Below are 22,698 nucleotides of genomic sequence, written 5' to 3' on the forward strand. Positions count from 1 at the left end.
CTTCTGTTGGTGAGAGAGACACTTTCAAACCACACAGAGCTCTTCTTCAGGTCTCTAATATCTTGGTACTGACACAGCTACAACTACACTGAATAAAGTTTTATAGGTACTTATGCCCTGACCTCAAAGTTTTATTTTTGCCTTACATCACTGTTAATGGTAATTGTATGTTTTCCTGGGATGTGACCTGTATGAAAGCACAGTGATTAGCCCCAACTTTCAATGAAAATGCTAACTAAACAGCAGAAGGTGTGCGGCTCAGGTGGGATCTGTGCAAAATGAGTCTGGGGGGAATTAGCTCCCTGAACAAAGAGCAGTATGGGGTTCTTCTCTTCTGTTGGGCTTGGGGCATGGTGTGCCTTGCTCTGTTCAGCAGAAACCCTGCTGGACCAATTAGGAGTGCTACTGCTGTGCTCTGAAGGGAGTCTGGTTCTGTTCTCTTGGGTCAGAGGAAGGACGGTAGCTGTTATGTGGTGCCTCAAAGGACTATACACTGGGGAGCAATAGGTGGTCATCTGTGAGTGATGGGAAAAGCCCTCCCTGAGCAAAAATTCAATGAAAGTGCGATGGATAAAAACGATAGCTGCAAAGTCTTGTATTACCTTGTATAGCTTTTGATTCCAAGTTGAGGGCCTCACTTATATTTGATGGCTTAGATCAGCATTTCCCAAATGGGGGGGTTGCGATACGTGTGTGCTGTGCGGTGAGAGGCGGCTGCATGCCTCGCCTCAGCGGTTGCCGCCACCTCACTGTGTGTGCCAAGCAGTGAGAGGTGCTGCGACTCCTGGAGGCACTCACTCTGTGCACCAAGGTGGCAGCGGGGAGCAGAGCGGGGTTTGCAGCTGCTGTTGTGCCACCCTCCGGGCAGGAGGAGGGGAGCTGACCTGCACCCGAAGGTACTAGCACCATTCAGGGCATTGTTTTTAGCAGCCTTTTTGCTTACAGGCAGCATTTCAAAATATACAATCTAGGCTGGCTAAACCAGACTCTTATTAGATGAAGGCAAAAGTGGAGAAGGAAAAGGAGTTGTGGGGACTGGGGAGGAGTCTTATATCCCAGGTGGTGGTCAAGATTTAGCCACAACAGTAGAGGTGGCTATCATGGTTATGACATTTTATGAACTTTCACTCACTTCTCACAATTGTGGTAAATTTGTAGACCCCATTATTACAACAGGCCTCCTTGGTTCAGTAACCCTGCCTGTGGGGCTCCCTCGTTGAGACCCTTATTGAGCAAAACAGGTAAGCACACACTCAGGTCCATCCCTTTTCAACAAAACACAATTCACGTGCTTTTTAAACAAGTGCTTTGATTTAGTGTTTATGGGTGCCAGAATTATTATCTTTATCTGTGAGTCACAAACCACATTCATTCAGTGTCAAAGGCCTCCTCAATTGAAGGTGTTAATTTATAAAAGCAAGTCACAAATCTGATGATGAGCATTCCCGACTGAATGTAATCATGTAACTGTTGTCAGCACAGGCCAATTTTCATTTTTCCGGGTGGGTCCTCCTCTCCTGCTCTGCCCCAAGGCTCCACCTCGTCCTGCCCACACTCTGCCCCCTCCCTCCAGCACCTCCCACCCATCGCCGAACAGCTGATCGGTGGGTGGCTGGTGGGTACTGAGCACCCACTATTTTTCTTCTGTGGGTGCTCCAGCCCGGGGCAACCAAGGAGTCAGCACTTATGGTTGTCAGAGTGACCAAACCCGATGAAGAAGTTTAGTTCTAAATTATTTAAAGTTACATCTACCAGCTGGCCAATTCTGTAAAATAGTCATGGTGCCTGCAATATACATTTCCCCCCACAACACGCGCATCTATTATTTTTCCTTCTGGGTAACAAATGGATTTCAAGCGATAATGTACAATTGGGTACTGACACTGGAACAAAGTGGGCAGAGATCCCAAAACATTCAAGAAAATCTATAATTTTTACTGATATTTGAGCCATATTTTAACCAATAAAAAAGCATAAAAGCACTGTTTAGAAACTCTATTCTTATAACACTTGCTATATCAAGGTCTAAACCTGTTGCAGGCTAAGATACAAAATTAATGTCATTCTTGATTTCATGTTTAACTTGGATGAATTTGTTTCTGTATGTCATGTCTCACAGGATAATAGCTACTACAGATTTTGAGCCTACCTCAGCAAGAATGGCTTTTCCATGCTTCGATGAACCATCTTTCAAAGCCAACTTTGCCATCACGATAAGGAGAGAAAGAAAACACATTGCATTATCCAACATGCCAAAGGTATGATTTTGTTAAAGGATTGATGATGTAGTCACATTTACAGCTCTTAATGTTCAGTTTCTAATTCTTATTTTTGATTGACTGAAGTTCTGTTCAGGAAATGTTTTTTCCTGCTGAAAATTTAGATAAAAATGAAAAAAAATGTTTTTGTTGATCTTTTCAGGAGAAAATATCAAATGTTTATCCAAAAAACAAAACTCCCCGACTGAAACTGTTGATAGTTTTCAGTTTTCCAATTTTCTGATGAGAAATATCAAAACTTTTTGAGGAAAGCAGACCCTTTCCATGAAAATATTTTAGTCAAAAATTAAATTTTTCATCGGAAAAAAGATTTTGAAAGAAAATTTTAGACCAGCCCTGTGTAAAACAGAATACATTGTAGACCAAAGACAACCTGGTGCTGCAAAGACTTATGGATTTGGTCAACTACATGCACGTGTATAGTTCTGTTGAAGTCAATGGGACTATTCATATGTGTATAGCTAATCACTTATGTAAGTGTAGCAGCCGTGTACCCGATTTGGCATTGGGCTTGTCCACTGCCTTAGTTTACCTTCTTCCTTAGTCAATCAGATGCCCACAACTGGAGCCTTTTTATCAACTCATCTTTTTGGGTATCTGGTTTCTTAATATAAATTAACAGCTGAGCTTTACATTGTTCAGCCCTCATCCCCAGGGTCACTGTTCCTTCCAGCCCTTTGCCAGGGCACCATCCTTATAGCCCATTCTCCTTATATTCTTCCCTCCTAGGCTTCACAGTCCCTTACAGCGCTTTCCTCCTCGGGCTTTCCCGCAGTGGGCTTCTCCTCCTTGCAGGTCTCTCACCCTTCTAAGCTAAGCCAAGCCATATATTTCCCTAATATCCAGCAGTGGGTCTCCTGGATGTCACATGACCTTGCAGGACTACAGTTCCCCAGATCACTCAGGAGGTGTGCCAACAGGCTTGCTTTTAAAAGGGCCAAGCCTTGGAACAGAGTTGACTGGCTCTGGGCCATCATTACCCTTCAAGAGGAAAGACTATCTTGTTCAGGATCGGGGCCCACAACTTTAAGCTCCTCAGCGCAGGGACTTTATCATCATATTTGTATGGGCAGGGTCTAGCACACTGTTGTTGCTGCCAGCATGCAAATAATGAATAATTTTTCCTGGTATAACTTTATTGAACCGTGGGTTGATTTTGGTTTGCCATCTGTTAAATAGCTTAATCACGGTATCAATCTATTGGTTTGTGGGAAGTTTTAATGGAAGAACATTGCTTTTTTTCCAATTTGCAGATTAAAACAATTGAACTCGAAGGAGGCCTGTTGGAAGATCATTTTGATGTGACTGTGAAAATGAGCACTTACCTTGTAGCCTACATAGTTTGTGATTTTAAGTCTGTGCAGGCCACAACATCATCAGGAATCAAGGTGAGTTCAGGTTTCAGCATGGCCAATAACTAAGGTTATTTTAGGGCTTGACATTTTTTGATTAGAGCAGTGAGGTTTACAGGCAATGAGGAAAGAGACTTAAAATGTGAAATCATATACCCGGGAAGAGGAAATAGACAACATAGTTACAAATCAGTGGATGTAACCAAACAGCTACACTTATTGCATTAAAGCAAGTTAATTTCCACTTTTTCTGCCTAATAGCATTTATAATAAAACTTGTGCCTGGTACCAAGTCCTGGAGTTGCTGCAGAGAAAGTATGTGATTGAGATGATGGGAGGGGAATTGATCCAAACATGATTGCTATCTTAAGAACTGATCTATAAAATGAGGAAGTTTGGGAATCACTGTAATCAATGTAATCAATTTTCACAGGTATCCATCTACGCATCACCTGACAAATGGAGCCAGACACATTATGCCTTAGAAGCAGCAGTGAAACTACTGGAATTTTATGAGAAGTACTTTGATATTAGCTTTCCCTTACCAAAACTGGGTAAGTCAAACATCAATATCAGTACAGTTCATATATAACTCTTTCAGTCACAGAATTTCTGTTTAATTTCTCCTTTCTCACACAAAACTAAGTGAGAAATTCAAAATGTTATTCTAGCTAAGAAAAGCCAACATGTTATATGAAAGATTATGTTTTGCAATAGAATGGTTATAGGCTTCTGCATAGTTTGGCTGAAATCAAAATGTTTTTCCTTATAAGGGCAAAATTCTGTCCTCTGATCTGTACCTTGGATAAACCCGAAAGTCTTTAATTAACTATGTGAGAACAATCAAATATGAGACTCATGCGGAATATTGGAGTGGGAAGTTATCCTCTTGAAATAATGGAGCAACTGAAAGGACTTGGAGAACCTGAGATTCCACTACAGCATAATCTCGTTTATCTGAATGCCCTGGAAGGCAAATTAATAGATTTAGATAATCAAGGGAATTTTCAGTGTAATTAATAAACTATAGTGCATTGGCTCCTGTTTCAGTTAACTAGGAGTATCCAGTAATTGAAGTTTGGCTAATCAAATTTGTACTGTATTTAAAAAATCCTCCTGTTGTGTTCTCAGTTATGGCAACTCCTTAAATCAAGGTACTGAGCCTTGCTAAGTACACAAGTATGTGCCCAATTCTGCAAATGCTTACTCTTGAGAATAGAGCAGTGGTGCCCAAACTTTTCCTCACGCCCCCTCCCTTACCCGTAATGGAATGTGTCCATGCCCCTCCAGGCCGGGAGCAGAGTCATGGCCAGGTTGGGGCCAGCAGCCAAGAGTGGGAGCCAGGGGCCTACAGCCAAGCTGTGGCCAGGAGCAGGGGCCGGGGCCGCAGCTGCAGATGGAGGCTGGGAGCGGGGTCAGAGTGGTGCTGGGTGGCGCTCCCTCCCCACTCCCCCAACCCCCTACCCCGTGGGGACTGGCCCTGGCCCCGCTGCGCCTCCCTGGATGTTCCTCTGTGCCCCCCTAGGGAGGTGCACCCCACAATTTGGGGACCACTGGAAAAGAGGATTCTAGAATTATATTGAGCTCCCTGTAAAACCTGAGAAGGATTCTCTGGGGTCGTTCTCTTCTTTGATTGATCCACAGCCCTGGTCAGGAGTCCTTTGTGACTGCAAAACCTACTGTTGATAGTTAGGTTTTTCACCGCACATGACTCAGCACTTCAAATCTGTTGTGCTCCTTTTAAATTAAAAGTAGTGTAGGTTTTTTTAAAAAAAGACTATTGGACTTCAGTCAAACTAGCCTTTGAATCAAGATTAGATTTTCCAAGGGGAAAGCTATACTGAAATCAAGTAAATAATGAACTCTCACAGAACTAAATTTCTATCAACACGGATATTGAAAAATTACAGAAGAACAAGACTCATGAGGGTTCTCATCCTCTCCTCATCTGCGGGAGATATGGAGACAGAAAACAACTTTGCAGAGCAACGAGAGCAAAGCAGCAGGAAGAGAGGCAGACCAAAGAGATTCAGCAGCAGCAACAGCAGAAGTGCTCAGAACAATGGCAGCCTTTATTTAGTTTTTTACTTGGAGAAGTGTTAGCTGTGAAGCCTCGTTGTAATGGACCTTTTTAATGCCCAGATCAAATATGGAGCTAGCTTGCAAATGAGATAATAAATATTAAACGCTCATGGTTCATGGTACTGGCTTGGCAAGAAGCAGATCATTCACCCTTGACAAATAATCTTCCTTCTGCAGGTAATACTCTTTTATTCAATTTTTGGTTTTCCTTTCCTTCCTGGAAGTCTCGTAACTTTTAGAAAAGGGATTTTTTTTTTGAGCAAGTCACTCCCTCTCATACAAGATGTGCAGTATTTCATGTAAGACAAGCCAATCTAAATAGAAAAATAAACTTGTAACATTACATTTTACAAAATTGTTTACTATGGGAGCTATAGGAGGACATAGTATGTTTGCCAACTTGATTGTTTAGCTAGAAAGGACCACCTGAATGTGCAAATGTAACCAGGATTCATAGGGCTGATGGTAAGACATTTGCATTTCATACAGGTAACACACTCAGAATCTAAGGCTATGTCTACACTACTGTGGGATCGGTGCTGCTGCGATTGATGCACTGGGGTCAATTTAGCGGGTCTAGTGAAGACCCGCTAAATCGAAGCATGACGCTGGTACTCCACCGGAACGAGAGGAGTAAGGTAAGTTGATGGGAGAGTGTCTCCCATGGACACCGCAGTAAGTCAACCTAAGCTACGTCGACTCTAGCTACGGGAATAATGTAGCTGGAGTAGCATAATTTAGGTCGACTTACCGTAATAGTGTAGACATAGCCTTGGAGGACGCATAGTCTGTAGTAGCTTGTTATCTGACCAGCAGTAAATTTTAGGCCTTTCATGTGGTTGGTAAGTATTTCTGTAGGAGTGTGCAATGGTGGCAGCTTCCAACAGGGGGAGAAAATTAGGAGGGAGGAAAATGGAAGATCTCTGAGTTTCTGCAACTGTCCAGCCCAGCCCAGCGGTTCAGGACCAAGTGCAATACTCAAATGTAGATACTTTGCATGCTGTATGTTGTCAGCTTGCCCCTACACTGGTTGTGTATATGAATATTTGGTTTATTTCTAGGTTTTTCTATGGTGCTTATCACCACAATAACTGAGCACTTCACGAATATGGATGAATTTATTCTCATAACACACATATGGGATAGGGAAGTATAGTTATTATCCCCATTTTACATGTGAGGAACCAAGGCACAAAGAAATTAAATGATTTGCTCAAGGTCACTTATGGCAGAGCTGGGAGAAGAACCCTCAGTTTTTCTAAATCCCACTCCAAGGGCTTTATTCACAAGACCATCTTTCCTCCCTGTAAGGTTACACAGGAAGCAGAGCTGGAGACAGTTCTCTGAGTTGGTAGCCTGTATCTTACTACTAGACCATGGTGTCTCTCTGATATCCTTCTAAAATAAGGAAGAAAAGCTAAGCAAAATAAGTTATCTCTCTGTCCTACACTAGTCTAGGCTTTGTTAGCAAACACTTCTTGCCTGTAACACTTATTTACCCAGCGTACAGTTCCTTGTCCAATGAAAAGGAACTCTTGTTACTCCACTGCTAGCTGTGCTCACAAAAGAGGAATCTGAAGTTGATTTGCTCCTGGCTTCCCACTTTTTTTCTCCCTTTCTCCTATGGAGGTCTGTCTGGAGTCAATGGGAGTGATTCCACTGAGTTTGGGAAGGAACACATGGATCATTGAACCAGTCGACAACAAAGGGCTAGAAAAGTTAATACTCCGTAATAACACAGGTTTTATGTTAAATCTTAGATCTTGTTGCTATCCCTGATTTCCAGTCAGGAGCCATGGAAAACTGGGGTCTCATCACATATAGAGAGACTTCACTGCTCTATGATCCCAAGACCTCCTCAGCATTCGACAAACTGTGGGTCACAAAGGTGATAGGCCATGAGTTAGCACATCAGGTAACTTTTTTCTGTATTTAACTTAGATGTCTTTCTTTGCAAGCCTGAAAAAAAAAAGTCACTTATATAGAGATGGCAGTTAAAAGCTAAGGCTGAAGTACAGAGAATCTAAAGAGCTTTAGCAGAGTTAATGTTATGCATGGAGCCAAGAGAACAAATGGCTTAGAAGGGAGAAGGATTGTAAATAATAATAATACTAATCAGTGGTATTTATTTCGGCACCTTTCTGCAGTAGCATTTAGAGTGCTAGATGGAACTATTTAGGACAAATTGTGCTCTCTGTTACACCAGTGTCAAGCAGCAGTAACTCCACTGACTTCAGAGGATTCATTCCAGATTGACATTTGTAAATGCAAGCAGAATTTGGTCCATTAACTTTAGAAAAAATAATCCCATCAATTCTTGCTACCTTGTCAATTTACAAATATTTAAATTCAAAAACACTCCCTGGCCTCTTCTATTGTGGCAGCTGCATGTATTAGTGAATGTTGACTTTCCTTATTGTGAAGGCTTACAAAAATAGTAAAAAAGGAGAATAACTATGAATGTAATTGTGAGCCAAATAGCATTGAAAGTGAAGCCTTCAATTAATTCACAGAACAGATGCAGCAAGCAAGCAATGGGAGTGTAAGCTTCTCCCACACTCTTTAACAAGATGCTGCAATGCTAGTTCGAGGGTCCACTCCCCGGAGTAAGAAGATATTTCATCCCCCATCTCAGTTCGGTCTTTTGCTTCCTTTGATTTAAAGTGTGACAGAATACAGAATAGCTTTTTTTTTTAATTGCATATAGATTCAGAAATAAAAATCCAGCTTTCTTAGATTTCCATTACATTTTATGAAATTCTGGTTTTGTCCTTTTTGTCCTCCCTTTGTTCAATTTTCTTTGACATATAAATCAAATTTGATCTTAATAAAGCACACAGACGTGCCTGAACTTAAGATAAAAGCTCCCTCATTAAATATAGTAATTGCCAAGTTTCATTTTCCTTTTGTTTACTTGAGATTTTGTCTTTTAGTGGTTTGGTAATCTGGTTACTATGGAATGGTGGAATGACATTTGGCTAAATGAAGGTTTTGCCAGATTCATGGAATTGGTTTCTGTTAGTGCTACGTACTCAGAGCTGCAGATTGTAAGTAATACAGCTATCTCGCTAAATCCTTTTTCTCTGTTGGGTGCTAATGAAAAATCATTTACAGGTCACTACCAGGAAAATACAACAAAATTTATTGTCTGAAAAGGGGTTAGCAAAGAGAGTATCTGAAGCTTAGAATAGCAGTATATCTTCAGAATTGATTCCTGGTCTGTAAGCACATTTTTGCAGTAAAATTTAGTCTCATTTTCCTTTTAAGTCCTATTTCTTCCATCTCTCTTTCCTAAATCTAAGCAATTTTGTTGTTATAAAAAGAATTCCAGTAAAAGATAAGAGGCTATCTGGTACATTGCATTCTGGCACTTGCACCAATATAGTTATGGTTGAGAAGGCATTTTTTTTATAGAGCCTTATTTTCTGGCACTTAAACACTTTTTGGAAAAAATTATACTTTAGGCAAAAACTTCTCATATTTGTTCTCCACTCAAAAGTGCAATTATCTTGAAATTCTGAACTGAATTTGCCTGGCTATTTTTGGATTCTTTCTACATGATTTCCAGTCACCAGCCTTTATTCAACTGTGGATTATGCTGGCACACACTGCTCGTTTGCTGTTCCAGCTAGAATAGCATTTAGCCGAATATTCCAAATGTATGCATATATATATGTATGTAGCATAAAGAATCTATTGTAAACTATATTCATAAAGTGGTTTAGCATATAACAACCTTTTGCTCCCCTTAGAAATGAGTATAGGCCCAATTTTAAAAATTCTGATGTGAATTATGAACACTCAAAAACTGGATTCAGCCCTTCATGAAGATTTACCTTTAACTACAGCAGAGCCGATGTTCCACTATAATAGGGGCCAGTTTTGGATCTGAACTTGGATAATGATGATCCTTATCTTCACTGAATTGGGGAGTTTGGGTCTGGGAATTTGTCAGGTCTATTTTTGTTAGGAATTAAAATTTTGGAGATTGTTTGCAAGAGTTTTGGGGTTTTTTTTGCAAAGTTTGCAAATTTTTAGGTCTTTCAGATGTGATACAAATATATCAGTATAGTTGGAATCTTTTCTGTACAGGAGTTGAACTTGATCATTATGCCAGGGAAGAGGTTTTTGCATGAGCATTTCTGTCTTTGTACTGTGTATTATTTCTGTCCACGTACTGTGTATCTATTTGAATCCATATCATGTCTTGAAGGTGATAACTGTCTGTATATCCCACAGGAGGATTACTTTCTGAATGTATGTTTTGGTGCAATTGCAAGGGATTCATTAAATTCATCTCATCCAATCTCCAACCCAGCAGAAACTCCTACTCAAATAAAGGAAATGTTTGATACTGTGTCCTATGACAAGGTACTGTATATCATTTCATAAATGCAAAAAGATCTTTTGCAGTCACAACACTTGAAATTCTGAGCAACCTGAAAGCCAGTTGTTTGGAGGGAAAACTGAATCTTGCAGTATGATGACAGATTTGACATTAGCTCTCTGCATTTGTCTAACCTCCCATGAATGGATTAATTATTATGGTTACACTTTGCTAACCCCTTGGCTGCAGCCACCCAGGCTTCCCCACTGCTAGATAACTATGGTGAAATCCTGGCCCATGTATGGTCTCAATACATGGGCTGTGCGAAGGAAAGTTCTACAAGAGAGAGGTGTGTGTGTGTGTGTGTGTGTGTGTGTGTGTGTGTTAAAATTCTTCCCTTTATGCCATTCCATGACCCCACTGCATCTCATGTGATGTGTTAGCCTTCCAATCCGGCGGCGTTTCTTCCCCCATCTGTAGAAGTGTTGGCCAGTGCATCAGTGTAGTCACATCCTGCCCCGACCCAACACACAGCTCTGCATTGCCATGGACGGAACCTCACTTCATGTTGCATACAGGATATGGACAGGCTGTTGCATAGGCTTCTTGATCCTGCCCCCAACCCACATATAGCAAAACCACACCAGTTCCTCAGCCTACTGAAATACTCCCCTGTGGGCGGTATTTGCCTCACCAAAGAGTTAAGTGTGACATGCAATTTATCCTTCCAGTTGTACTAGTTAAGGCACATTCTGATTTTAGTTTAAGAGAAATCATGAATACAGAAGGCAAACACGAACCAGAATGGGGTGATTTTGGCACTAGATTACTTTCTTATACCAATCATTGTAAGTGTGGATTCATAGTGTGCTGTTTCCTGTCCTCCTTAGATCCCCTGAGATGATGCATCAGCATTGAAATATCTGGTGTATTTTATTTGATATATAATGTTTTACTAGTTTGACCTTCCAGTATTTATATGTTAATTGGCTGGCAGTGCCATCCCATCTCAACAGCTTAAACTAGAATGCACACAATAAGAGTAGTAAAATGGCCAATCCAATAATGTAATCTATGGTTCTATAGTCGTGCTAACCCATATGGTTAATCCTTATAAAGTATCCTTGAAGGAAAACAGGCTGCCAGTGCAGCTATTAGGATGCACCTCATCCATTTTATTTATTTATTTATTCTGCAACAGCAGCCAAAGCTGAAGCCTACCCTGGCTTCTCAGTTGCACCAGTTTAACTAAAACCAGTTATTGAACAAAACAGAGTTTATATCAATGCAAAAGATGGTGTGGATTTTGGTTTGAGTGGCTTCTTTCAGTTTCACTTAAACTGATTTTCAATAGATTTAAGATCATTGGAAGTAAGTGGCTCCTTTACTAAAATAGGTGTGTCCACAGAGGAGTTAGCACTTTTAAAACTATATTGGTTTAAATTCACATTAAGTTGTACTGGTGTAACTGTCCCATGTAGATAAGGCCCAAGTCCTTTTTGAGATGTATAAAACACAGATGAAGTCAAGAAGGCTTTACAGTCAACATAGTGGTCCTGCTCTTAGCTAACTTCAAGCTGCCTTTGCTTTGAAGAGCAGAAGAACTGGCAGCTCCAGTGCAGAGCTTCTGTTGGGGATTCCAAGAGAATAAGGCCAATACCCAATATAATTTTGGGTATTTATCAACTGTTTGGGATTAAGGTTGAATACACCCAGAGACCAAAGCAGGGGACACCAAATTCTATCAGCTTTAAATACATATGACAGTAGTAATAAACATTCAACATTACTTGATTTGTGGTGTACTTCTATGATCTTTATATTAACAATGTTAAATGACAGCATCATTGATTGTTATTACCCAAAACAACAGAAGAAATTAATTTATGCACTTACTTCATGTGAAACAGAATTGGCATTTACTCTAGATACTAAATTCTTTCACCATGTCAGATCAGTATCTGATCCCCACTGGAAGCTGATAGAGTACTAATGTGAATTTGTGTGGAACTCTTGACTTAAGTTTATTAATCATCCTCTTTAATAGCTGTTTAAATTAGTTAATTGCCCAAACGTGCATGCATGCACAGTCTTTAGTACTAACATTAATTAATTACATTTCATAAAGAGTTCTGAGGTCTTTCAAATGAAAAGCATAATGAAGTGCCAAGTTTTATTAGTTATATCGTTGTAGAACAACCTTAACTATAAGATAAACCAGAGTCAATATGGCTGTGTACAGATGCAGGAGGAAGAACTTTAGTGCCCATTATTGTAATATAACTGTTCTTTTATCTAAAATCTGGAGTCAATGAATATGTCTGCAAATAACAAGAATCCATTTGCTCGTACTGAAATTTTGTCATTAATGACCTCTAGCTTTTTGCAGTTTTCTGTAGAATCCCTGTCGGATACAAAATTACAGAACTTGGTTATTATCCATAGGGAAAATTCCACTTTCTTTGGGATACGTGGGATATCCTTTCACATTATATGACAGCACTGAAATCAGACACTGGCAAAAGTTATAATATGATAATATTACAAATAAATTTCAAAATATTTATGCTATGCTAAAGAATACCAATGACCTGACCTCTAGAGTCCAACAGGTCTCCATGGTAGATGTGACAGTTCAGAATGATTCAGCGAGCCAGCCAGTGTGTCTTTGAGCATCATGTCTTGAATACCCATTTTCACCTGGCTAATGAAAACATTCAGTACATGTTGCTGAAGCAATTGTTTTATTCATACTGCATTAGCAATACACTTTAAGCTCTCAGTTTAACCATCACTGGCTAAACAACACATGAGTATAAAAATGTAATGTAAAACCATTTGTTTGAATACTTGCTACTTTTTTGTTTTAGGGAGCTTGTATTTTGAAGATGCTCCAAGATTTCCTATCTGAGGCGGTGTTCCAGAAAGGAATAATTCACTACTTGAAGAAGTACAGCTATAGGAATGCAAAGAATAATGACTTGTGGAACAGCATGGCCAATGCAAGTTCTGTCCTTTGTTGAAATATGTTGTATTATATCCATGTATACAGTAGTTGCAAATAGGGAATTTAGATTTTATATGCAATTAATAGAGGAATATATTAGTGATTATACTGCATACTATTTTTTTTCAGTTGCCTTCACCAAAACTACATTAAAATAACCAGGATTATCCTATCTGAGTTGAAACCCCCCCAGAACATTCCAACTAAATGGCCCAGTACATGAACTCCATGCAGGCTCAGGAGTTCCTCCACGTGAAGCTCATTGCAAGAATGGGACCTATGCCTACAACTCTCTCAGTATCTTTCACCACCCTAGCCCCAATCCAGCAAAGCTCATGCTTAGCTTTAAGCCCACAAAAAGTCTCACTGATTTTACCATGCTTAAAGTTACGCATATACTTATAGATCATGTGGAACTGGGGTCAAAATTTCCTTGGCTAGTGGGTGCTGGACATGAGTAGTATGAAACTGTAATACAGCAACACAGACATGCATGGAAATGGAAACGTGATAATCTCAATTATCACAGGCTCACAGGAATTGCTCATGCTGGGCAACATACAAAGCATTGAATTATGGACCAAATTTTCACCTGTCTCATGCAAATACATATGTAAAATTTGCTCACAAACCCTACAATTGCATGTACCAATCAGAATGGCAGATGCCTGCTGTGTTGGGGCAGAGTGTCCCACACCAGCAGAGAAGGGGTTACGGAGAGACTTTGGGCCCAGCTAGCCCCACCCCGCTATACCTGCAGCCAATGCCACACCTGGAGAAGGAATAAAAGGAGAGAGCCTGGTGCAGTCCGGGGCTGACTGGCCAGAAAGGCAGCTTCACTTGTGACTGCTCTGGCTAGCAGGCCTGTCTCTGTAATGCCACTGGGGAGGAACAGCAAGACCCCAAGGAGTGAGCATGCTCAGAGCAGAGACAGTTTGGGAACCAAGCCTGAAGGAAAGGGCAGAATGCCTCTCCCACAACTGGAACACTGGAGGATGGCCCAGTAGTCAGTTATGTTTGCTTTTGTGTTGTAGAACATTTTGGGGTGGGACTGCCTCTGTGGACTCTGGAGATAGAGACTTCATCCTCCCTGCCAGGAGACACGCAGCTGCATCAGGGCACCCAGAACATCCACAAGGGGTCACTACTGCAGTCACACCATTACACCTACTTAAACAATTTTCATGCATGTAGGGGGTTTGTATGAAAATTAGTGCACCTGCAAAACTTGCAGTCTATTTTTTTGAGATCTGTTGAAAATGTGTCCCTATCATATAAGTACATTCTTCTCCCATCTGGGGCCTGATTCACTGCATTACTCCAGTTTTTCAGTGGTGTGTAACTCAACGATCTATTTAATTGTATATGGTAGTTTTAAATGGGTTTATGCTGGTTTAAAACTGCAAAAATACAGTGGTGAATCAAACATCTTCATATTTAATTTCTTCTCTTTTTTCTCAGAGCTGTATTCATAAGTATTGTTACCTTACTTTCTATTTCTCTCTCGTGCTCTCTTATTTACAGTTTTACTTTATCGCTGAACAGAATAATTTGAAAAAATTAAACTCCCTATTAATGCAATACTGATTTGTTTAGCTGCCATAATTCAATGGGAAGGAGCATACTATGAACCAAAGTCTGCACAGTATACATTTATGCTCGAAAACACCAGTTCATAGCAGTAAACAGCTGCAAACAATCTTTCAGACAGGACAAAATGTAACAGACAAATGGACCTTTCACAATGATGGGCCTAATTCTCTCCATCGTTTTAGCCCAAGGTGTGTCATTAATCCATTAATTAGCAACCGAACATCATCACAATGAATTTGTTCACTGGAAACCCTCCAAATTAAGCAGATATGCCATTTATTTGGGTGCTGACTAGAGGGATTCTACTGTATATTTAACATTGGAAAAATTTAATGTATATGTTGTCTGTCACTGTTAAATTTATCTATGCAGAAACATATCTATTGAATATGCTCAAATGAGAGATTAAGAAGCACTGGTGAGGGTCTGTCATTAGTAGCCCTTTCTTTTGTGAGTGGCGTTTGTAACTTCAGATTTACTAAGTTATTTGATTGGTCTCTTTTTGCTGTACTGTTGGGTTTTTTTAAAAAAACAAACATTTCTAAAAATATGTCGAGTGTGCAGGATTCACCTTTCTTTTATGTTTTACAGACTTGCTCTGAAAGTCACTTCTCTTCTGGCAACTTTTGCTATACAGCTTCCAGGCCCCTTAGCAGCACAGTAAGTAAATTATTAGAAGATAAAACACTAGACTGACAAGGTGATGATATGACACGATGTCCTGCTGCTGACTCTAGGGCTTAGAAAACAAATCTTGCATCTCAGTTCTTCAGACTGACAACTGCTGAGCTTGCCCTTGACTTGATTCACTCAGGCTCTGGAGAAAGTAGTTCTAGATATGCTGCATTTAGTAAATGCACTCCCTGGACTTAAACTATAGAGCAGTGGAGCATGTCACTTGCTTTCCTCACTAGAGATAAGTTTGAAGTGAGGAAGAGTGAATTAAAAAAACAAAAATAAGACAAAATTTAGGAGAAAAGAATGGCTTTGAACTAAAGAAATCCCACCATATGTCACATGCTGGACAACATGTTATTGGTCAATAAATTGAATCACAGACTTTTTCTGAATGACCTTACTGCATGATGCATTTTTATTCTGGAATAGCACAGATTGGCCACAAATCATCCAAGAATCTGGTCCAGATTTTGGTTAGTGGCCTTGCTCAGCACCTTTGAAAATTAGACCATTCTCGACTTGCTGCTAGATATATTGTGACTTGCCCAAAGTCACACAGGAAGTGTATGACACATCCAGGAGCAGGACACAGTTCTACTGTCTCCCAGTTCTGTGCCTTAGGCATGAGATTATTCTTTGAGACACATACAGGAGATTTACCAAAAACAAAACAAAACACTGTCTTTTGGGGGCAGAGAAGATGGACTGGGAAACATATGCTTCTTAAGGATCTCTTTACAATTTGTAAGTGTATGTAAATACCCGTACTGGCATTCTTACTGTAACAGCTTCCCAGTGTAAAAGCTTTACCGTAGTTGCCATTATTTGTTAAATGAATGTCTTGTACATAATCATCACTCTCGCAGGGAGGACCATTGTGATTTCTTGAATGGCATTTAAACTTGCTGCTCATAAGGTCCTGGCTAGCTCCCAGAACCAAAACTCAAACCAGAGTCTATCAGATTGCCAGCGTTGGCTGTCTGGCCTGCAAACCCAAATGTGTACAGATTTATTTTGGGGGGATACTTTTAAGTGCGTCACTGAATATAGTTTGTCTGTGGTCATTTCAGTTCAGTCGTACGGGGAAACTTACGGAGATCGAAGAGATGATGAACACTTGGACATTTCAGAAAGGGATCCCACTGGTTCTTGTTAAATTCGAAGGAAACACCTTAAGATTGCGACAGGAGCGCTTCCTTAAGGGTGTTTTTGAAGAAGACCCTGAATGGGCTAACCTGCAGTCAAGGTATCCACACTTACCTTAATTTGGTAATACTACTTATGTGGTGTTTGTTCTGTTGCTGCTATTTCCAGTATAGGAAAAGGTGCCTGATATTCTGGCAGCTTGATATTACATTATTACCATCTAATATACTTAGGTCAGCCTAGGCTGGAAGTAAGTTTATCAATAGAGGCCATGAAGTATGTGAACGAGGCATAGTACAAGTGTTCCTGCTGACTTGGCAAGGATGGACAGCGGATGTCCACTTTCCTGGCTACTGGCATGGAGCAAATCAGCAGCTGACTGTCAGGGTAGGACTACATAAGAGGCTAAATGTAACAGGACTTTATATAATGGGAGACTCTGTTGAGGACTTAACCACAGGAAGAGGATGAAGCTGAAAAGTGAAATGTGTTCTTGGTTGGTACCGTAGTGGAGGTAGGATGAGGCTACCCTTCTATAAGAGAGGATCACACACTTAATATCCAGTGGGAGAGACAACTGATATGCTAGTATTTTAAAATATGCAGATTTCCCTTATATGCATGTAGAATGTCATTTCAAACCTGAATAGAGAAGTGATCCTTCATTGAGAGGGGTATCTCTGTTAGTGGACTTCTGGTGTGGACTTCTGCATAGTTATACCAAGGTTAACATTTCTAGCACTCAGTCTCATTCTCTATTGCTCGCCAGTTTATGATTAGTCAGACACAGGTAAAGCAAATCAGTTGTCTTCTGTGAAAGCAAGTGTTCCTTTATTGTATTTTTTCTTTATCTCCCAGGTATTTTTGGCATATCCCACTCACATACATCACCAGCAGCTCCAACACTGTTCACAGACACATATTAAAAACTAAAACAGGTAATGAAGTCTGATCATTGGTTTTGTAATCAGTAAATTGATTGCCTTAACTGTACAACAGGTTGACCTTTACTAATCAATTTAAAGAAATGTATTTCCTAAATAAAATTAATTTTAAGGATATGTGTTAGGGGTTGGCCCTCTGTGGAGCCCTGTTTGTTCCCTTCTTTATATTACTTCCCCTTCCTGCTTTTCCATGCCCTTGCCTCTAGCTGAGGGAGACAAGATGCAGCTCCTGACAGAGAGAATTTCTGGTCCTCTCCTAAGCCTGGTCTACACTACGAGTTTAGGTCGACTTTAGCCGCGTTAAATCGACTTAAGCCTGGCCACGTTTACACTACGAAGCCCTTTCTGTCGACTTAAAGGGCCCTTTAAACCGGTTTCCTAACACCACCTCGACAAGGGGATTAGCGATAAAATCGGCCTTAGGGGGTCGGAATTGGGTTAGTGTGGACGGAATTCGACATTACTGGCCTCCGGGAGCTATCCCACAGTGCCTCATTGTGACCGCTCTGGACAGCACTCTCATCTCAGATGCACTGGCCAGGTAGACAGGAAAAGCCCCGCGAACGTTTGAATTTCATTTCCTGTTTGCTCAGCGTGGAGAGCACAGGTGACCATGCAGAGCCCATCAGCACAGGTAACCATGATGGAGTCCCAGTCCCAGTCCCAGGATCGCAGAAGAGCTCCAGCCTGGACCGAGCGGGAGGTACGGGATCTGATCGCCATCTGGGGAGATGAATCAGTGCTCGCCGAACTCCGAAGCAGTAAAAGAAATGGCAAAACATTACAAAAGATCTCCAAGGCCATGAAGGACAGAGGCCATAACAGGGATGCACAGCAGTGCCGCGTGAAAATTAAGGAGCTAAGGCAAGCCTACCACAAAGTCAGAGACGCAAACGGAAGGTCCGGGGCAGAGCCGCAAACATGCCGCTACTACGCGGAGCTGCATGCCATTCTAGGGGGTGCAGCCACCACTAGCCCAAGCGTGTTCTATGAGTCCCTCTCTGGAAACGGGGAAGCGGGTTCGGCGGACGAGGAAGATGAGGATGGAGAGAACATAGATAGCTCACAGCAGCAAGGAAGCGGAGAAACCAGTTACCCCAACAGCCAGGATATGTTTGTCACCCTGGACCTGGAACCAGTAACCCCCGAACTCACCCAAGACCCTGAGGGCACACAGGGGACCTCTGGTGAGTGTACCTTTGCAAAAATTACACATGGTTTAAAAACAAGCGTGTTTAATGATTAATGATTAATTTGCCCTGGCAATCGCGGCCAGTACAGCTACTGGAAAAGTCTGTTAACGTGTATGGGGATGGAGCGGAAATCCTCCAGGGACATCTCCAGAAAGCTCTCCTTCATGTACTCCCAAAGCCTTTGCAAAAGGTTTCTGGGGAGGGCTGCCTTATCCCGTCCGCCATGGTAGGACACTTTACCACGCCAGGCCAGTAGCACGTAGTCTGGAATCATTGCATAACAAAGCATGGCAGCGTATGGTCCCGGTGTTTGCTGGCATGCAGACAACATCCATTCCTTATCTCTCTTTGTTATCCTCAGGAGAGTGATATCATTCACGGTCACCTGGTTAAAATGGGGCAATTTTATTAAGGGGACATTCAGAGGTGCCCCTTCCTGCTCTGCTGAACAGAAATATACCCCGCTGTTAACCACACGGCGGGGGGGAGGGTTGAAGTGACCATCCCAGAGAATTGGGTGTGTGGGGGAGGGGAGTTAGTTGGGTTTGTGCTGCATGTTAAACCTGAAATCGCAGCCCCTCCTTTTACATTGCAAACCCATTTTAAATGGCACGGGTGCTTGGTATGGGAAATGAGGGCAGAACTGTTTGAAACCATCCCCACATGTTAAGAAGGTTAAAAAAGCCCAAAGACTATATGTCTTACCATGGCTGCCTGCAAGCTGAAATCTGTGTCCTGGCACTGCGTGAGTGATCTCTCACACCAAACCAGGAGACTCTCAATATAAGAGGAAAAATGCGACCTTGTAACGAAAGCACATGTGCTGTGTGATGTTGTGAACAGCAAAATCTAACGTGAAAGAGTCTACCCATTGTTCTCTAAAATGTATCTTTTTTAACAACCTCTCCCTTCTCCACCAGCTGCAAATCTTACTCCTTCGCAGAGGCTAGTGAATATTCGAAGAAGGAAGCGAAGGACGCGTGACGAAATGTTTACTGAACTTCAGACTGCCTCCCACGCTGACAGAGCACAGCTGAATGCGTGGAGGCAGTCAATGACTGATTTTAAAAAAGCCCAATATGAGCGAGAGGAGAGGTGGCGTGCTGAAGAGGAGAAGTTGCGTGCTGAAACGCGGGCTGAAGAGGAGAGGTGGCGTCAACTTGTAATCAGAAAGCAAGAGTCGATGCTCCGGCTGCTGGAGCATCAAAGTGATATGCTCCTGCGTATGGTTGAGCTGCAGGAAAGGCAGCAGGAGCAGAGACCGCCGCTACAGCCCCTCTGTAACCAGCAGCCCTCCTCCCCAAGTCCCATTGCCTCCTCACCCAGACGCCCAAGAACACGGTGGGGGGGCCTTCGGCCACCCACTCACTCCACCCTAGATGATTTCCATAGCAATAAGTTTTAAAGTTTTAAATTGGAGTGTGTCCTTTTCCTTCCCTCCTCCCCCACCCATCCCGGGCTACCTTTCCAATTATCCCCCTAGTTGTGTGCTGAATTAATAAAGAATGCATGAATGTGAAGCAACAATGACTTTATTGCCTCTGCAAGTGGTGCTCGAAGGGGGGAGGGTAGTAGGGGAGGGTGGGGTGGTTGGTTTGCAGGGAAGTAGAGTTAACAGGGTGGTGGGGGAGGGGCAGAGGGTTCATCAAGGAGCAACAAACAGAAGTTTCACTCCGTAGCCTGGCCAGTCACAAAACTGGTTTTCAACGCTTCTCTGATGCGCACCGCGCCCTGCTGTGCTCCTCTAACCGCCCTGGTGTCTGGCTGCGCGTAATCAGCGGCCAGGCGATTTGCCTCAACCTCCCACCCCGCCATAAATGTCTCCCCCTTACTTTCACATATATTGTGGAGCGCACAGCAAGCAGCAATAACAATGGGGAGATTCTTTTCGCTAAGGTCTGAGCGAGTCAGTAAGCTGCGCCAGCGCGCTTTTAAACGGCCAAATGCACATTCCACCACCATTCGGCACTTGCTCAGCCTGTAGTTGAACAGATCCTGACTACTGTCCAGGCTGCCTGTGTACGGCTTCATGAGCCATGGCATTAAGGGGTAGGCTGGGTCCCCAAGGATCACGATAGGCATTTCAACATCCCCAATGGTTATTTTCTGGTCCGGGAAGAAAGTCCCTTCCTCCAGCTTTCGAAACAGAAGAGACTGCCTGAAGACGCGAGCATCATGTACCCTTCCCGGCCAGCCCACATTGATGTCGGTGAAACGTCCCTTGTGATCCACCAGGGCTTGCAGCAGCATTGAAAAGTACCCCTTGCGGTTTATGTAGTCGGTGGCTTGGTGCGCCGGTGCCAAGATAGGGATATGGGTTCCGTCTATCGCCCCACCACAGTTTGGGAATCCCATTGCAGCAAAGCCATCCACTATGGTCTGCACGTTTCCCAGAGTCACTACCCTTGATATCACCAGGTCTCTCATTGCCCTGGCAACTTGGATCACAGCAGCCCCCACAGTAGATTTGCCCACTCCAAATTGATTCCCGACTGACCGGTAGCTGTCTGGCGTTGCAAGCTTCCACAGGGCTATCGCCACTCGCTTCTCCACTGTGAGGGCTGCTCTCATCCTGGTATTCTGGCGCTTCAGGGCAGGGGAAAGCAAGTCACAAAGTTCCATGAAAGTGCCCTTACGCATGCGAAAGTTTCGCAGCCACTGGGCATCGTCCGAGACCTGCAACACGATGCGGTCCCACCACTCTGTGCTTGTTTCCCGGGCCCAGAATCGGCGGTCCACGGCATGAACCTGCCCCAGTAACACCAGGATTTCCACATTGCTGGGGCCTGTGCCTTGTGAGAGGTCCATGTCAATTTCCTCATCACTATCGTCGCCGCGCTGCAATCGCCTCCTCCTCAGCTGGTCCTGGTTTGGCTTTGGCATGTCCAGGAGGCTCTGCATGTTTTCCAGGACAATGCGCGTGGTGTTCATAGTGCTCATAATTGCCGCGGTGATCTGAGCGGGCTCCATGATCCCAGTGCTAGCTATGGCGTCTGGTCTGAAAAAAGGCGCGAAAGTAGTATCTGACGGACCAGGGGAAGAAGGGAGGGAGGGAGAGAGGGAGGGAGGGGCGAGTGACACCGCGTACAGGTACAGGGAATTAAAATCAAGAAAGGTGGCTTTGCATCAGGGAGAAACACAAACAACTGTCACACAGAATGCCCCCCCCCCAAAGATTGAACTCAAAAGCCTGGGTTTAGCAGGAGGGAGGGGGGAAGCAAATGAATGCAGAATAAATCTATTTTTTACATCTTAAGACGACGGTGCAGCATGACTGATAGCCCTCGGCATTTTCTGGGTGCTTGGCAGCAAATACTGGGCGCTTGGCAGTAAGCCTTCAGGTCTATTGCACGATCTGATACCCACTGCAATATGACAATGATGGATACCAATCGTAATATGCTATCTACTGCCCAAAAGGCAAGGGGTTGCTGCTGTGTAGCAATCTAGCCCCATGTCTGCCAGCCCCATGTCTGCCAGCACCCAGATCGCCATCGGCCTCTTCTGGGTGCTTAGCAGACAATACTGGGCACTTGGCAGAAAATAGCATACTACGACTGATAACCATCATTGTCTGCCCGGGTGCCCATGATTGACAGCCGCTGCAGTACGACGACGACGGATACCAGTCGTAATAAACCATCTTCTACCAAAAGGCAAGGGGCTGGTGCAATGCAGCACCACGGCTGCCAGCCCCACGGCTGCCTGCACCCAGATCGCCAATGAAGGCTACCAGTCATGCTGCACCGTCTACCGCCAAAAGGCAGTAAGCTGCTGCTGCTGTTTAGCAATGCAGTCCCACGTTTGCCAGCACCCGGAAGAGATATGGTGACGGTGAGCTGAGCTGAGCGGGCTCAATGCTTGGCGTGGTATGTTGTCTGCAAAGGTAACCCAGGTAAAAAGGCGCGAATCTATTGTCTGCCGTTGCTGTGACGGCGGGGGAGGGGCCTGACGCAATGTACCCAGAACCCCTCGCGGGACTGCTTTGCATCATCCGGGCATTGCGATCTCAACCCATTATTCCAATGGGCGTGGTGTTCATAGTGCTAATAATTGCCGCGGTGATCTGAGCGGGCTCCATGATCCCAGTGCTGGCT

General features: G+C 43.0%; 1 protein-coding gene across 1 annotated transcript in view; it reads left to right on the forward strand.

Annotated features, from left to right (window-relative positions):
• LOC112111319 (endoplasmic reticulum aminopeptidase 2) overlaps positions 1 to 22,698 on the forward strand; it is a 37,191-nt gene that overhangs the window by 605 nt on the left and 13,888 nt on the right. The window contains exons 2-11 of the mRNA XM_024206700.1: positions 2,120 to 2,258; positions 3,533 to 3,667; positions 4,065 to 4,185; positions 7,474 to 7,628; positions 8,647 to 8,760; positions 9,953 to 10,084; positions 12,911 to 13,042; positions 15,232 to 15,300; positions 16,389 to 16,564; positions 17,323 to 17,402. Of these exons, the coding sequence (XP_024062468.1) occupies positions 2,120 to 2,258; positions 3,533 to 3,667; positions 4,065 to 4,185; positions 7,474 to 7,628; positions 8,647 to 8,760; positions 9,953 to 10,084; positions 12,911 to 13,042; positions 15,232 to 15,300; positions 16,389 to 16,564; positions 17,323 to 17,402 (1,253 nt within the window). The remainder of the gene's footprint in view (positions 1 to 2,119; positions 2,259 to 3,532; positions 3,668 to 4,064; positions 4,186 to 7,473; positions 7,629 to 8,646; positions 8,761 to 9,952; positions 10,085 to 12,910; positions 13,043 to 15,231; positions 15,301 to 16,388; positions 16,565 to 17,322; positions 17,403 to 22,698) is intronic.

The sequence above is a fragment of the Terrapene carolina genome, unplaced genomic scaffold, assembly GCF_002925995.2.
Source record: "Terrapene carolina triunguis isolate 2854851 unplaced genomic scaffold, T_m_triunguis-2.0 Scaffold69, whole genome shotgun sequence".
Lineage (NCBI taxonomy): Eukaryota > Metazoa > Chordata > Testudines > Emydidae > Terrapene > Terrapene triunguis.